This window comes from Pan troglodytes, chromosome 4 (genome assembly GCF_028858775.2).
Source record: "Pan troglodytes isolate AG18354 chromosome 4, NHGRI_mPanTro3-v2.0_pri, whole genome shotgun sequence".
Lineage (NCBI taxonomy): Eukaryota > Metazoa > Chordata > Mammalia > Primates > Hominidae > Pan > Pan troglodytes.
The window spans coordinates 16,574,275-16,590,286 of record NC_072402.2 but is presented as its reverse complement, the minus strand read 5'-3'; the positions used below and the strand labels follow the sequence as shown (position 1 = coordinate 16,590,286).

General features: G+C 42.5%; 1 protein-coding gene and 1 non-coding gene across 4 annotated transcripts in view; both read right to left on the bottom strand.

The window, feature by feature from the left end:
- Window positions 1-7,254: 7,254 nt before the first annotated feature.
- The window catches only part of FBXL7 (F-box and leucine rich repeat protein 7), a 432,789-nt gene continuing 424,031 nt past the window's right edge, over window positions 7,255-16,012 (bottom strand). For all 3 annotated transcript variants that reach the window (XM_009448811.5, XM_001148598.7, XM_016952973.4), the window contains one exon: window positions 7,255-10,595. In XM_009448811.5, the coding sequence (XP_009447086.1) occupies window positions 9,859-10,595 (737 nt within the window). In that variant the 3' untranslated portion in view covers window positions 7,255-9,858. The remainder of the gene's footprint in view (window positions 10,596-16,012) is intronic.
- Window positions 11,643-11,720, bottom strand: MIR887 (microRNA mir-887). Its single transcript, NR_035999.1, has one exon. It is a non-coding gene; the product is annotated as a microRNA mir-887 (primary transcript).

The following is a 16,012-nucleotide window of genomic DNA, read 5'->3' as shown; positions in this document are numbered from 1 at the left end:
AAGCAGACTCAAATTTATTCATATACTATGGTATCTTGGAATAAGATAGAGAAAATATCTGGAGCTCTTTCACTACATTATCCCTGTGTATTTTATTCATTAAAACTCAAACAAAAAAAGACACACAAGGTTTTTTAGTTATATAAAGCAGTGAGATCAGCAGGTAGTCCCATGTCATAGGCAAACCGAAATGTGAAGTTTCTAATTACAATATTTTCAACCAAAATTGGATCACTTCTAAAATGTAACTTAATGTTCTCAAAGTTCAGCTATATGTATTTCTAGTTCATTGCCGAACATATGGAAAGAATATGTGTGGGCATAAAAAACAAAACAAAATACCCACAAATCTCTCGTTGTTGTGATATTCTCCTAACAAGTGTCATAAAGAACTTTGACACATTTCCCTATGTGGCTTTTTGAAATTATTGGATCACATTTATCACAGGGCTGATCTGTAGTTTAGCAACAGTTTTCAAAAGACAAGCTGATAGCCACTAATAATTTACATAAGGGGCCTTGGATTCTAACAGAAACAAAATTTAACCTTCTAAATGCTGCACAAGGTGCAGGAAAATTAGGAGGAAATTATGAGTGATGAATAAACATCTACAAACAGATCACAAAGTTTCTGGGGCTAAAATACTCCTACAAATTTGTTAAACATAGTTTATAGTTATGGGGTAATTAAGTCTCTGCATACAGTTTGGAATTCATCTGCCAGGAATGGAGTGGAATATTTCTGTGGTTTTCCATATTGAGGCTGGTTATCTTTCCAGGATTATCTCCAAAAATGTTCTGTGCTCCAGACAAATTAACCTTCATGTTCTGACAGTGGTATTTTCTGTTGGACATTGAGCAATCTATGTGTAGCACTGTTGCCTGAGGAGCTCTTTGACACTACCATAGACGCGTATGGAGACACATCTTCTGAAAATGGTGTACAACGTAAGGAGCCAATCTCAGCTAGCACAACTAATTATTCATCTCTATCAGAAAGAAAGAAAAATAGGACCAAAATATAAAACACCAAAACCCCAAAACATGGGACCTAAAAATATAGACTGAAACCTGAATTTGTGTTTCATCAGTCACCACAGAGTACTCTATTGGCAGTACTATACAAATGGAAATAAATACATGAAATTTATGCAACTAAAATAAGAAATGATAACCTTTAAAAAAAGTTTTAAAAGATGCATTTGTTATCACCATGAGAATTACCAATGCCTCTTGGTTTCAGCCAAAGGAAACTTCCAGGTCTTGCTTGGATCCATGCTACCTGCAAGGCTTAGCATTGGGTTCCCAAGCCCACAAGAGGGGAGCTTTGCTATGGAGCTGCTGATATAAAACTTTTGCATTGGCCGGGCGTGGTGGCTTACAGCTGTAATCCCAGCATTTTGGGAGGCCAAGGTGGGCAGATCACCTGAGGTCAGGAGTTCAAGTCAAGCATGGCCAACTTGGTGAAACCCCATCTTTACTAAAAATACAAAAATTAGCCAGGCGTGGTGGCACACACCTGTAATCCCAGCTACTCAGGAGGGTGAGGCAGGAGAATCACGTGAACTCGGGAGTCAGAGATTGCAGTGAGCTGAGATAGCACCATTGCACTCCAGCCTGGGCGACAAGTGAGACTTCATCTCAAAAAACAAACAAACAAACAAACAAAAACTTTTGCATCATTCAGAAAATCTGATAGAAAGGGTTACTTGTCTCCTTGGCCAGAACAAGTTATTAGCTGTGAAGAATTAGTCATCAGGCTGGGGCATGGTGGCTCACACCTATAATCCTAGCACTTTGGGAGGCCAAGGTAGGCGGATTGCCTGAGCTGAGGAGTTTGAGACCAGCCTGGGCAACATGGCGAAAACCCATCTCTACTAAAAATACAAAAAATCAGGAGGGTGTGGTGGTGCACTCCTATAGTCCCAGCTACTCAGGAGGTTGAGGCATGAGAATCGCTTGAATCTGGGAGGCGGAGGAGGTTGCATTGAACCAAGATCACGCCACTGCACTCTAGCCTGGACAACAGAGTGAGACTCTGTCTCCAAAAAAAAAAAAAAAAAAAAAAAATAGTCATTGCTGCCCTTAGCCCACAAGGCCAGTGAGTGAAGTTAAAGAAACAGAAATACTCAATGCTCAGCACCTGAGAATGTGTGGCTTTTCTTTTGTAAATGCAAAAGGAATCGTTACATAACATGATCACCTTTAAGATTATTTTGCCACTTGCTTTTGGGATTAAGCACAAGTTTTAAGAGAAAAGGAGATTAATGCTCTCCCGTGCAGTGTTTGTATTTCTCATTGCCTTCCTGTGTGTGATATTTTTAAAAGAAACATTACACACAGGAGCCCCCAGGCGAAGGTACCAGGGAAACAATGCCAGCTTGGAAATCCGGAGGAGATTCTGTTTCTCATTATGTGAGAGGTCATTACTTGAATGTTTCTTTTTCTCTCACTTTTTTTCTTTAAATCTACAACCTCTTGATCTCTAACCCTCCAGAACGTCCATGGTCATTATTCTTTGGGTATTTTAAAATTAGGAAAGTAGAGAAGAGCCAACCAGAGTCCCGTAGCCCTGACCAGCTAATGGATGCCTGGGCGCCATTCACACAGATCCACCATGTCATAAATCTGTATTTGCCTGTGTGGTTGTAAAAAGAACAAGAGAAATAGTTTGAATTCTCCCTCTCGGGTTCTTCTACTCAAGCAAGGATTTGCTGGGCAAAATGATGTCTTCAGGGACTTTGCTAAGTGGCAATGGATTATGAAAAACCAATATCTGCCTATTGTTAAAGGGTGAGATTGCAAAATGAGGAATTGTGCAGTTGAAATCTGGGGCATTTGTGTAGTTACTCTGGAAGTGTGGAAAATGTAAAATTGTACCCAGGTAATTACATCTACTTGGTCTCCATCTCCAGAAGAAGGCTTTGAGAAGAAATAGAGAAGGCTATTCATCAGTCGTGACAGTTTTGTCCCATTATCTACTTTCTCATAAATGGAAAGGGCCTTGATAAGTTTGTTTAAGTTTTAAATGTAAACACCCATGAAGAATACATTCATGATGTAAAACCTGTATTTTTAAAAAGTTTTATTTATGGAGAGTGGCTGTGTTCATTAGTGGTTGGAAGAAGACTGGAGAAAAAGGAAGTACCAATTATTGGCTAATCTTTGTAATTAGAAATCCTCTCTCCTATATCTTTTGCGTGTCTCTCTGGAAATGGGCTTAATGAGCCTACTCAGATGCTGGGAGACTCCTGGGGCCCTGAAAAGTCACAAGGACTGTCGGCTCTGACTGCAGAGAATGGGATTTAAAAGCCTTCCTCTCTCTCTCTCTCTCTCTCTCTCGCACTTCCTAATGGCTGTCACTGTTTAGTTTATTATTACTGTGGGCAGATAATTTCACATTCATAACCCTGATGGAATTTGAGGTTTCAAAGAACTTTTCCTCAGTGAGTTGGCAAGTAAAATTCATTTCTTGGCAATTTTAAAGAGTATTTAATTAATCTGACTTGAGCCACAGTGTATTTTGAAAATTATTGACATAGTCTAGTTTTTAGTAAAGGAACATGGTAAATTCAGGAACCTCAGTTATTCTGATCATTCCCATTACAGGTATGTAGCAATTAGAGTGACATCAAAGAGTGCCCATGTGGGCTGAAAAATCCCAAGATTATTGAGGGAGGGAGTTCCTATGCGTTTCTCTTTGAGCAAGATTCTGGGGAATCATGACTGCCAGTTCATATACACACACATGTGTACATGGTATGTGTCTGTGCATGTATGTACACACAGGCATTAATCTTTGGGAATGCTGGGCAGGGTGGCCCACACTTTAAATGCCAGCACTTTGGGAAGTCAAGATGGGGAGAACACTTGAGCCCAGCAGTTTGAGACTAGCCTGGGTAACACGAGGAGACTCTGACGCTACCAAAAGAATGAAAAAAAATTAACCTGGTGTGGTGGCAAGTGCCGGTGGCCCTAGCTGCTCAAGAGGCTGAGGCAGGAGGATTAATTGAGCCTAGGAGGTAGAGGCTGCTGTGAGCTGTGATTGTGCCACTGCCCTCCAGCCTGGACAACACAGTGAGACCCTGTCTAAAAATATATATATATATATATATATATATATATATATATATATATATATATGAAGACACTAGAACAAAAGAACTTGCCATGTTTTCACATGACCAACCTAAAGCAATGACTACGTTAACCTATAGTTAATATAGTTAATGTTTTGATAATATTAAAGAGTAGAGATAAATTATTTCACTAACCTTATTAAATATTTTTTCCCTGAGTGGGCTCCATGTACTCTGTTTTGGATGTTAAAGAGCATCACTCCTCCAAGCCCACCTTGTCTGAGTATATAAAACCCAGCTCAAGGGTCTTCTCTAAGAGGTGAGCCTAAGCCTTGTTCTTCTCTCCCAATAATGTGCTGAACATTATTTCTTTAGTAAGTTCCGTCAGGACAGAACTCCCAGTGATAAAACAGTATCTGACATCTCTTAAGTTATTAATAAATACTTGTTGGATGAATGAATGAATGTTGTCATATTCTTTTTTATATTCCACTCTTCCATCCTACCTTACTATATATTACTCTTATTTGACTGGAGTTTCTTTGGGGTAAGGATATTGTATTTGTTCACTCAGAACTTGTAAAACTTGGCATAGAGTAGATGGTCAATAAATCATTGTTAAAGGTTTTTTTTTTTTTTTTTTGAGATGGAGCCTTGCTCCATTGCCAGGCTGGAGTGCAGTGGCGTGATCTTGGCTCACTGCAACCTCTGCCTCCCGAGTTCAAGCGATTCTCCTGCCTCAGCCTCCCAAGTAGCTGGGACTACAGGTGCACGCACCCACACCTAGCTAATTTTTTCTATTTTTAGTAGAGACGGGGTTTCATAATGTTGGCCAGGATGGTCTCAATCTCTTGACCTCGCGATCTGCCCACCTCGGCCTCCCAAGTTCGGGGATTATAGGCGTGAGCCACTGCACCCGGCCTGTTAAAGGTTTTTAAAAACATAATTGGTACTTCTTGGGCTGCCTTTGTGTGTGAAGAATGATTGCCATTTCTAGTCACAATCATGTGTTGATCATCACATGGGCCAGGATAAAATTTGGATATACTGATCTCATCAGAGTAAAATTCAGTGGTTGAAGGGCTGCAAAGACAAATATTCCACAACACAGAATTGACTGGTTTGGAAATATTTAGGTCAAGAATTTTTTTTAATGACACTTCAAGGCCCTCCTGTGACACCTGGATGATGCTGATTGCTTATACTTGAGTAATAATCTAGAGCACGAAGGCTGCCTTCCTGAGTAGTCTATGTCATCAGCATCTGAGATGCAGACACTTCCTGGGACAGCTCTGCAGGAGATGCCACAACTGTCTGTTGACACAGAGGGATTGTACCTTGTCCAGTTCCCAAACGGAGATGTTTTTGCATCCTGTGTGGTTTAAAATGCAAACTGATCTACTAATTTCAGAGGGTAAAAAGGATCCTACAAGATGGACCTGTGGCTTTAGGAGATAATGATGCTCTCAAAGAAAAAAGGAGGAATAACCATATCCTGGGTGATTCCTGGATGTGATGCCCCCAATCCGAGTGTCTATGAGAGTATTTCTTATTTTGGGTAAATGGCTTTTGCCCCCCTGGTGGTCATCTGAATGAGACTTGCCAGAGTTGCTCTTTAGCAAAGTGGAGCTGTGTTTAGGCAACTCTTGGTGATAGCATGGACATCGACTGTGGACAAATAACGACAGACACTCCTCCTACCCCCACACCCCTCCCCACCACAGCAGGACAGCTTCTGGTGTAAAGATCAAAAAGCAGAAAAGCAAGAGAAAAACTAATTTTGTGCCACAGATTTTCTGTGTGAATATTCTCACTGCAACATTTACCTAGTCTTTCAATATTCTTTCTCCCTATTCCCCTGTCTAGTCAGCATTTCTTCCAATTAGCTTCTCTCTAAACTAATCATGATTGCCAGCTATTGAACAAATGCACTACTTTTGGTGACTTCCTTGTGATAATTTAGACACAGTAAGCACTTGTATTATATTACTTTTCCCCCGAAAAATACTCAATCCTCTTTCTTTTCATTTTGCATGCTCTAGATAGCAAACTTCCTGAAAACTTTTTCTAATGAAGTCTGAACAAATGTCAGTTTAAGAGGTCATGAACCTCAAAGGTGAATGCATTTTACTTACTTCTGGGCTTATTCCAGGATCTTGACAAGAATTGCATGGGGCGTCCTCAAATTCATGTTGCAAGCCATTTAAGGGTCCCACTGGTTTATGTGAGAGTTGTTTAAGCAGCTAACACAGGATGAGAAGAAGGTCAAAGACAAATATAGTTAAAATTAATATCTCTCAACACTTTTTTCTTGCTAAGGATGAACTTTCCCATTCATCTATCAGTACTTGCTTTTTGCCATATTGATTTCTCAGATGGAAAAGTTTGGGTGGCGAAGAAGGGATTTGGCATTTCACTTTTCCTAACTGACTTAGATCAGGTTTCCATCTTCTCCTTCCAGGTTCTATTAGGATGGTGCAAAAGTAATTGCAAGTTTGCCATTAAAAGTAATGGCAAAAATAATGACTTTTGCACCAATCTAATAGTACTCTAAGACATTTTAACAAATTATAACAACGAATGGTCAGCATAATTTTGAAGTTTCCTCCAATGCTTGTAACCAGTGCCAAGGTAAATATATTCATGTCCTTAGCTCTTCATAATTCTGAAATCCAGAAAGCTCTGAAAAAAATAGAAGTTTTTGTGTTATTTATGGTATAAATTAATTTCCTGACAAAACCGGATCTCAACTGATGCAAGGCTATTTATAGTCTATAATAATCTCATGTCATGTGACTATTCAGATCTATTTCTGAAGAAATATTAATATGACTGGTTAAGGGTGATGTCCCAGTCGCTGAGGTAGGTATTACAAAACCCACCGCAGATAAATTTTTTATTTTTTGGAGACAGAGTCTCACAGGATTTGGGTTAAGGAATTGAAGACCTGAACTATACTGTGAAGGTAATGTTTTTTCACTTACCTGCCAATTTTAAGCCAAAATCACTGGTCCAAAGGAGATGAGAAAACCATCGATGTATCTCCAAGCAGGCAACAGTGGCAGTGACCTGGCTTGCTCTGTCCTTCAAAGAAAGTTTTCTGCATTCTTTTGAGGGCCCCCGACCAAAGAGCACTCTCCTCTGGAAAGGTTATTAAAAATGAAGCTGAGGCTGATTACGAACATATTGCTTTATTTCTTGGTGGTAGTAAATTAAGGCTTTCTAGATTCATACAGCACGCAGTGATTTGAACATTAGAATTAAAAAACAACAACAACAAACAATGAGCATTCAATTTAGCAGAGCCAGGAAGGAAGCAATGTTTTAAAACAGATAAATTTCCTAGTGAGACCTTTGGTTTGGTCTCCAAAAATCTGCTGAGCTGTTTCCCCAGTAACCTCCATCATAGATTCCCACCCCAAGGGAGAACAGAATGGATGAACAGGAGACTGGGAGAAAAGAAGAAACTGGCAAGACGGTATGTGCTGGGCAATCAGTGTGAACAGTCAGCTTTGTCTCATGCTTGGAAGACAGTTTAGGTGATGCGGTCAGGGATTCATTCTCTGGATCTCCCTGCTCATTCTCAGAGTATTAAACCAGCTCACTCGGAAGACCCCAGGGCCAAGGATTAGGGACAATCCTTTGTGACACCCAAATCCTGAAACTTCAAATAGGGTCACAAGTCACAGAGCTGAGAAATGCTGCCTTCAACTCTTTCATGGTTTTAAACTCTGTGGCTTTCACTAGATCCTGGCCTAGCTAAATGATTCATTTCCCCCATGGCACAGAGCCTTGATTACACATGTAAGTTGATGATGTTGATTGGATGGGAGGCCATGATGTTTGAAAGAAACCTCCTGGGCAGACACCACCTCATCACACTAACCTCTCCATCCCCCACAGAAGATGACAGTACGCACAGGAGCCTACAGTAGGAGTGCAGTTGTCAAGGGTGTCTAAGTTTGACAAATTCAGCATAACTGGCTTGGAGATGCAGAGGTTCTGCATTTGGATAATGGGCATTTTGAGAAGAAAATAAATGAGGGATTTCAACGTAACGAAGGTGGGGCTTGGCTAGAGAATAATCTGGGAAAGGGCCATGTGTTTATTAGCAAAAGACAAGTGAATTTCGTGAAAACCAGCAATGGAATTTCTTCTGGCTATCTGACTTCATGCAAATGAGGCTGGAATATAGACTTCTATCCAAATAAGATAATTTGAAGTTTCATCCATTTAAAATCCATACCTTGTAATGATTTTAGTATTCCTTTCCAAGGGTCTGGTTGGTGGACCAGAGTCTAAGTCATCTCAGTGTGTTCCCTCTTCCATTCATCTGGCATTGTTGAGTGAACAGAATTTAAACACCTGGAAGTCTGCTTTGCATTCTTTGATGGAAAACACGCAGACAGACACGGAGGAGGTACACAGGGTGGCAATTTGCACAATTAAACACTTACAAACTTAACCCCGATAGGCTTCATGTGATGAAGTCTGGATGTATAAAGAAATAAATGAGAAGAGGCCAAATGCAATCTGAATGACAAAGAACCGAGGCATCTGTCTCTGCCAGCTGTAGGACAGATGTGCCTGATGCATGCCAGGTGTGCAAGGCGAGGGATCAGAAAAACTTTTGAGGACATGTGTTCCCTTGGGCCTTGCTTGTTAATTAAAAATTGCGAGGGCCTTTACTCCTATTTGAAAACACTGAGTAAAAGCAACTGATGGGGGGATCTGGGCTTTGCTGTGATTAGGTGTGCTGGTGCCTCGCTAGGATGGTGTGAAGGGGGGAATGCAGGAAGTATTTGTGTACAGAGACGACAGCATCCAGCCTGGCAAAAGAGGATGTGAGGAGGTGGGAGAGGAAATTCTCCCACTGAAACACAGGGAAGTGGGTGATTTGCAGCCAAAGGACATACAGGATCCTTTATGCACTGATGCTGGCACTGCACAATCTCCTGAAATCACATCCATCCACAGAATCAGTTCACCTGGAAGAGGTCGATGCCTGGGTGCTCTATGCCAAGGTGCTTCTGTGTATGGGTATCTCTGCTCCCTCAATGCTATAATGGACATGAAGCTAATCTTTGGGCTGTGTGGCCTCTGATTCAGTGCTGGAAGCTGCAGCCCAGAGCAGTGAAGTGCTTTGGCCAAGGTCATAGTCATTGGCAGAGCTGGGGGAGGACTGCATGTCCTTCCCCAGCTGTTTGCTGTAATGAATTTTTTAAAAAGGCCTGAAAAGTATTTTGCCTGTGCAAAGTGCTATGGTATTGAGTTGACAAGAATGTCCATGGGTGTGGGATTGAAGAGAGTGACTTAGGTCAATGAAGCAGTTTAGAGAGGAGGTCTGGAGAGCACTGTGATTCTGATGATGGGTCCTCGCTGCTGCTCTAGGGAGGGAGGGTGTGGCCTTGGGGGGGTGCGTGGAACTGTGGGGGTGGGGCCTGTGTGCGAGGGAAAGGGCGGCCTTGGGGGCCTGAGCGGAGGAGAGTAAGCGCCTTGCTCAAGGAACAGCGATCAGCCTGCTTAAGTACATCTTTTGTGAGAAGAGAAACTGCCTACAAATGACCTGACCAAAATGCCTGTTTGCTGTTTGTCTTGCTTCGTTTCTTTGGCCTCTGTTGCCCATGAGAAATGAGGAAAAATGAAGGCCGGATTCCTAATAACCTTCCCGGAAGAAAGAGCTGTTACGAGTGGGTGTCGGTGCTTACATACGCTGCTTTTAAAAAATTTTGCTTTGTTCAGGTTTGTGTGAATACAACGCCGGATGAACTCTGTCCCTTCAGAAGAAAGCCGGGTTGGTGTGCTCGATGACGCAGCGCTTGCAGTGGCGTTTGACAAAGCGCAGGGCCTCCACGGAGACCTCGCAGTCCTGGACATTCAGCGTCTGGAGGTCAAAGCAGTTGGCGGCCACGATCTGCAAGCCCTGGCCGGTGATGCTCTCGCAGGACTTGAGGCTGAGCCGCTTGAGGTTGAAGCAGTTCAGGGCCAGGCACTCCAGGCCCGTGTCGGATACCAAAGGGCATTTGCCGATATCCAGGGATTTGAGTTTGGTGCAGTTCTTGGCGAGGTACTCCACACCGTGGTCCGTGATGCCCTCGCAGCCCCTCGCGTTGAGGTAGCGCAGCTTGCTGCAGTACTTGGCCACGTAGCGGATGCCCACGTCGGTGACCCGGCCGCAGTGCGCGATGCTCAGGTACCGCAGGCGGGACTCCAGCTTGGCGATCTCCCGCAGGCCGAAGTCGCTGACGAAGCGGCAGTCGCTGACGCTCAGCTCCTTGATGGAGGCGCAGTAGATCACCAGGTAGCGCAGGCCTTCGTCGGTCAGGCGGACGCAGCGGCGCAGGTAGAGGTGGGTGAGCTGCGTGCAGTGCGCCGCGATGGTGTGCAGGCCTTCGTCCTCCAGCACGAAGCAGTCCGTCATGTCCAGGTAGCGAATGGAAATCTGTTTGCCATGCAAGGGGGACAGTTTAATGGAGGCCTCCCGGGTCAAGCTGATGCAGGTCACTTTGGAGCATCCTGCACAAAGAGACAGAACACAGGCTCAGAGCAACCTGCGAGCAGGGGAGCCACGCCTGGGGATGCCCTGGGGCATTCCTGACCCTCGCCCAAGTCTGGGTCCGAGGCTGATGTTACCCTTCCCTGTCTTGGTCTCTATAGAGAGGAAATGCAAGAATGGGTTCCCCATACTTATCTGATTATTTAACTACATTATTTCTATTATCTGGGCTTAAGAGGATGGGATCAGAAAAACCATGGTTCCAATTCCTGATCTGTCATCTGTCCCTACTTGCCTGATATTTAGCAAATCAATCCTTCTGAGTATTTCCTTTGTCTTAAAATAGGGAGGATCCCATTCCCTGGGAGGCAGCTGGGATGGAGAAATGAGAGGATGTGTGTAAATATCTTGCCTTGGCCCTGGAAAGTTCCAGGAGCTCAGTAAAAGTGAGTTCTTGAGCTGCCCTGGTTTGGAAGCTCCCTGGTCCAAAGTAAGATATGAAAGACAAAGCTCGGGCATGTACCTTGGTTTAGCAGAAAGAACACTGGGTTAGGAGTCACACCTGGTTCAGGCAGGAGGCTTAACGTTGCTGCTTCTCAGAACTGTCCTTTATGTAATGGGAATGAATAGGTGGTGAGCCGACACTTCAGATATAATGAGGATGCAATGAGAGAACAGATATGCATGTGCTCTGAAAACGCTATGGGAAGTGAATATATGAGTCTAGCAAGGTGACCTTCTGTCAATTGAACAGACCTTCTGAGTCAATTCAACTCTCTTTAGTTGAGGAAGAACAACTGTGTTATCTGGATTGTTGCTGTAGCCCTTGAACCAGACTCCCTTCCCTGCCCTTAGCTCCTACAGTCGATTCCCCACACCCCTATTTGCCAGAGGCGTCTTGGAAAACGGAACTCGAAGCTTGCCCCTGTGCAAAGCCTCGGGATGACGCCCGTTCACTCCAGGTGTCCTTGAATCAGACTCCCTTCCCTGCCCTTAGCTCCTACAGTCAATTCCCCACACCCCTATCTGCCCGAGGTGTCTTGGAAAACGGAACTCGAAGCTTGCCCCTGTGCAAAGCCTCGGGATGGCGCCCGTTCACTCCAAGTGTAAAATCCAGAGTCTAACAGGGCTCCCAAGGATCTGCACCCCGGGGCTCTCTGACGGCATCTTTTACCTCATTCCTCCAACGCCACTGGCCTGCTTGTCATTTCCCGCACACCACAAATGCTCTCCAGCCTCTGAGCACTGGAAATGGCTTCCCTTAGCCCTCCCGACTTTCCCAGGTCTCAGAGCCAATCTGTTTATAGAAAAATTTGTCCCCAACCATGCTTGTATAAACTAGCATCCCCTGCTTTCCTCCCCTTTATTTTCAGGAGTCTTTATCCCTGGGTGGCATTATATATTTATTTATTCACTTATTTATTTGCTGTCTCCTCACTCTGGAATGTAAGTTTTGAGAAAAGGGACTTGGGGCTGTTCACTGCTGTCTCATTTCTGGTTCATAGCTGGTGCTAAGTATCTGTTGAATGAATGAGCGGTTTATAGAGGGAAAAGAGTCTTCCATAAGAGGATCAGATGAGATCATCCAACTTCCAACAGTCTTCAGGACCTTGGCTGAAGTATACCTACATTGAAAAACAGTTGTCTGTTTTATAGTTAATGATAATGTCTTTTATTTGTGTTGAATCACGAAGTTTACAAAGGGCTTTTATAAACATTTTCTTACCTGATTGTTAGAACAATATTAATGCTCAGGAAGGTATCTTTAGATGCCTCTCTAAACATCGTTTCTAATCTCCTAAAAAATATGTATGCATAAGTTATATATATACACACTATATAATTTATATATTTATATATATGAAACACTTATTTCATGGTATATTTAAGTTCTCTATATATTATTCTATAAAAACACGTACAGTATACTTATGGTATATTAATGTAACTAATATCCATAGTCTATAAATATTAGGTTAGTGCAAAAGTAACTGTAATTTTTGCAATTAAAATGGCAAAAACCGACTGGGTGTGTTGGCTCACGCCTGCAATCCCAGCACTTTGGGAGGCCCAGGCGGGTGGATTGCTTGAGCCCAGGAGTTCAAGACTAGCCTGGGCAACATGGCAAAACCCCGTCTCTACTAAAAACACAAAAATTAGCCAGGTATGGTGGTGCACGCCTGTAATCCCAGCTATTTGGGAGGCTGAGGCACGAGAATTGCTTGAATTTGGGAGGCGGAGGTTGCAGAAAATCTGGAGCGCACCACTGCACTCCAGCCTAGGTGACAGGGCAAGACTTGATCTCAAAATAAATAAATAAAGACAAAAACCGCAATTACTTTTGCTCCAACCTAATATTTTATAAATAAATGTATATTTTTATGTATTTCATTCTACTACTGAGGCTGTATATATATTTTTCATTTTCTCTCTGCTCTTCTCAAATCTCTCGGGCAGTTCTACAGCTAGGCGCCTCACTTCGGACACTTCTGCACCTTGGCTGTTTCACGCAATATCCAAGGCTTCCCAGCAGCCTCACAAAAGTGCTAACGAGGACCTTCCTCCCACCTCCTGGTAGGCTGCCCAGGAAACTCTCAGACACTCAGGCCCTGGGAATAATGAGCTTCAAAAACCACGTGCTACTAAGTCAAAGAATTTCAGGAAGGAGTGAAGCACACACTCCAAAAATGGAGAACAAAAACAGCTTGTCAGAGGCAGGTCACACTGTTCCAGTGGGCTTTGTGGTTTTGCAAAAGGTGATTAGTCCCTTTTAGCTTTGAAATTTCCCTTTGTTTTGAGTTTCTTTCTTGAGGCTGACTGTAATCCTGCTTGCACCGAATCTGTTTGTCTATGGTAGTGATTGGCCATCTGTGACGCCTATAAAGACACTTTGTTTTTCAAGATCATATGATAACCTTTGCTCTTAAACTCTTGGTTCTAGTTTCCTTTCTTTAGAAACAAAATTAGCAAAATCTGCTACACTCTAGGAAAGATAATATATTTGGTCCAGGAAAATGTATACTTTGCTTTTGAAACTGAATTCCAAATTTAATGAAATACTTGTTTAGTTCAGTTTTGGTAAAGAGACTATTTTATAGGCTTGTATTATTTTAGATCAATAATTTTAGATTTTAGGTTTTGCCCAAACTCTTATAGATTTGCTAGGTTTGGGTTGAAAAGAAAGTAAATTGGTTCATGGCTCAGCAGGTATTATTTATGATTAGTTCACACATTCAAACATTATAGACATGGAGAGAACCTTAGAAATCATCCAGAATAAACATCATTTTTTTCAAGATGAAGCATCGCAGGCTCAGTGAGATTATATGACTTGTACAACCAGACTACAGATAAGTTTCTTGACTCCTCATTCCAAGACTTCAATTTAGAAAGGGACTTAAGAAGTGACTATGATGTATCATAGAGTTGATAAATTACACAAGAGATATACAGTAGAAAATGAAGTGAACATTCAGACACCGGGCACCCAGGGGTCTTTGGAAACTTGGAAGCCACCATGGCATAATTTCCAAAGGGGCCCTTGAAAGAGAGAAATAATTTGGATGCATAGATGTGGAGTGAAAACCAATTTGCATATATATTAATAGATATGGAGTCCAGGTAGTAAGATAATAGACACATCCCAGAGAAAGGAAAGCAAGGGGCAAGTCCATGGGAGGGTTAGGGTATCCATGAGGTGAAACTTAGGGTGTCTGAAAGGATTTAGTCAAAACCAAGGCAAGAATTGTCTTTTGGGATGAGATCAGGGGACTGCTTTGACATCTACGGTAAGGTATATAAATATTATTCAGTAGGGAATAGACAACATAGGTTGAATAAATCTGCGGCGTTTCTTCAGTTAATCCCAGATTTCATTCCGCTTTCACAAATATGCTCTTTATTACCACTTCCTCTCATTATTAGGGTGATATCTCTATCTCTTCTGGGGCGTCAGATGGTTAAGTCAATGAAGAACAACTGCTGACTTCCAGGCAGGTTAATAACAAGGACAATACAACGACAATGACAGCTGTGATTTATTGAGTGCCTCCTATGTGGTTCCCTTCAGAGCATGTGTTTGAGAACTTAACATGTCTTAACTCATTTAATCCTCCCAACCACCTCACTTTTACTGATGAGGAATTTTTAACTGTTGCACTGCAGCTTCCTAAATCCTTGCTTAGAGTATTAACCAAAGGGAACTTTAAGCCTTTTAAAGGCCAAAATGACCACTTAAAACTTTGACACGCCTGTGTTCACTTAATTACAATGTCATACAAGTGCAAAAATGAAATATGACATATTTCAGCCCTTATAAAGCTCAAAGCTCATCATGAGTTGAGAATTTCAAGTCCATCAGTGCTCTAGCTTTCTGTACCCAAAAGGCAGACACCCAGAAAAAAACCCTTAGCTCACTGGGGGTGAGCTAGGGAAGGCTACATTCAGGGGATGCTTGACTGGAGTTTAAGCAATGAAGTCTGTTCAGAGAGTTCTCGAGGAGGGGCAGCAGGCAGAGGAGGGAGAGGGACACAAGCCAGAGAGGCATGCACACATCATCGTATGCACAGATAGGATGTGTTTTGGGACATGCAGATAAGATGGTTCTACAGAAGGGAGCATTGCGTGTATGCAGGAAAGAGATGAAATTTGCACCTAAGAGGAGCATCTTATGAAGGCTGTTACATGCTCTGTGGAGGAACTTGAATTTTTCCTGTAGGTCATAGGGAGCAATTATTGGAGGTTTCATGCAGGAAAGTAAATGGTTAGACTTGTAGTTTGAAACAATTCCTCTGGAGGCAATGGAGATGGGTATAAGAAGGAATGGCTGGGGAAGCCTGCATCCAGGCAGGCAGACAGAGATGGACTCAAGGTACTGGGGAAGTAGAGTCACCTGAACAGGACTCTACTGGTTGGGTAGGATTAGGGGGAGAAAAAAGGATGATTCCAGGTCTCCAGTTAGAGAGGTTCTTTCTGAAGCAATATTATTTTTAACATTTACCACATTTTATATTTTGAAAATTGGTTGAACAAACCTATGGGGTTTCTTCAGTTGATTCCAGATTTCATACAGCTTTCACAAATATGTTCTTTATTACCACTTCCTCTCGTTATTGCAATATATTCATCAATATAGTGCATTGATGTTTAATGCTACTATTAATAAAAGGTAATATGTGATAATGACAAAACAATACAGTTGTAGTCATTTTCAGTGACTTTAAAGATAGCTTCCCAGATGAGCATTTTCTGCATGCTAGGGATGGGATAGGCAGTCTCATCTCCTTTGGGAGAATTAAGCTCTAGACCAGTGATGAGTCTTCCAAAGTCAAGTCTACTGCCACTGAGAATGTGGCCACTATCGGGGCCCAGCTGTAAAACTAAAGAGAACCAGCCATAATGAAATCAACTGTGGCAGCCCTCTGGCCTCTCTGCATCA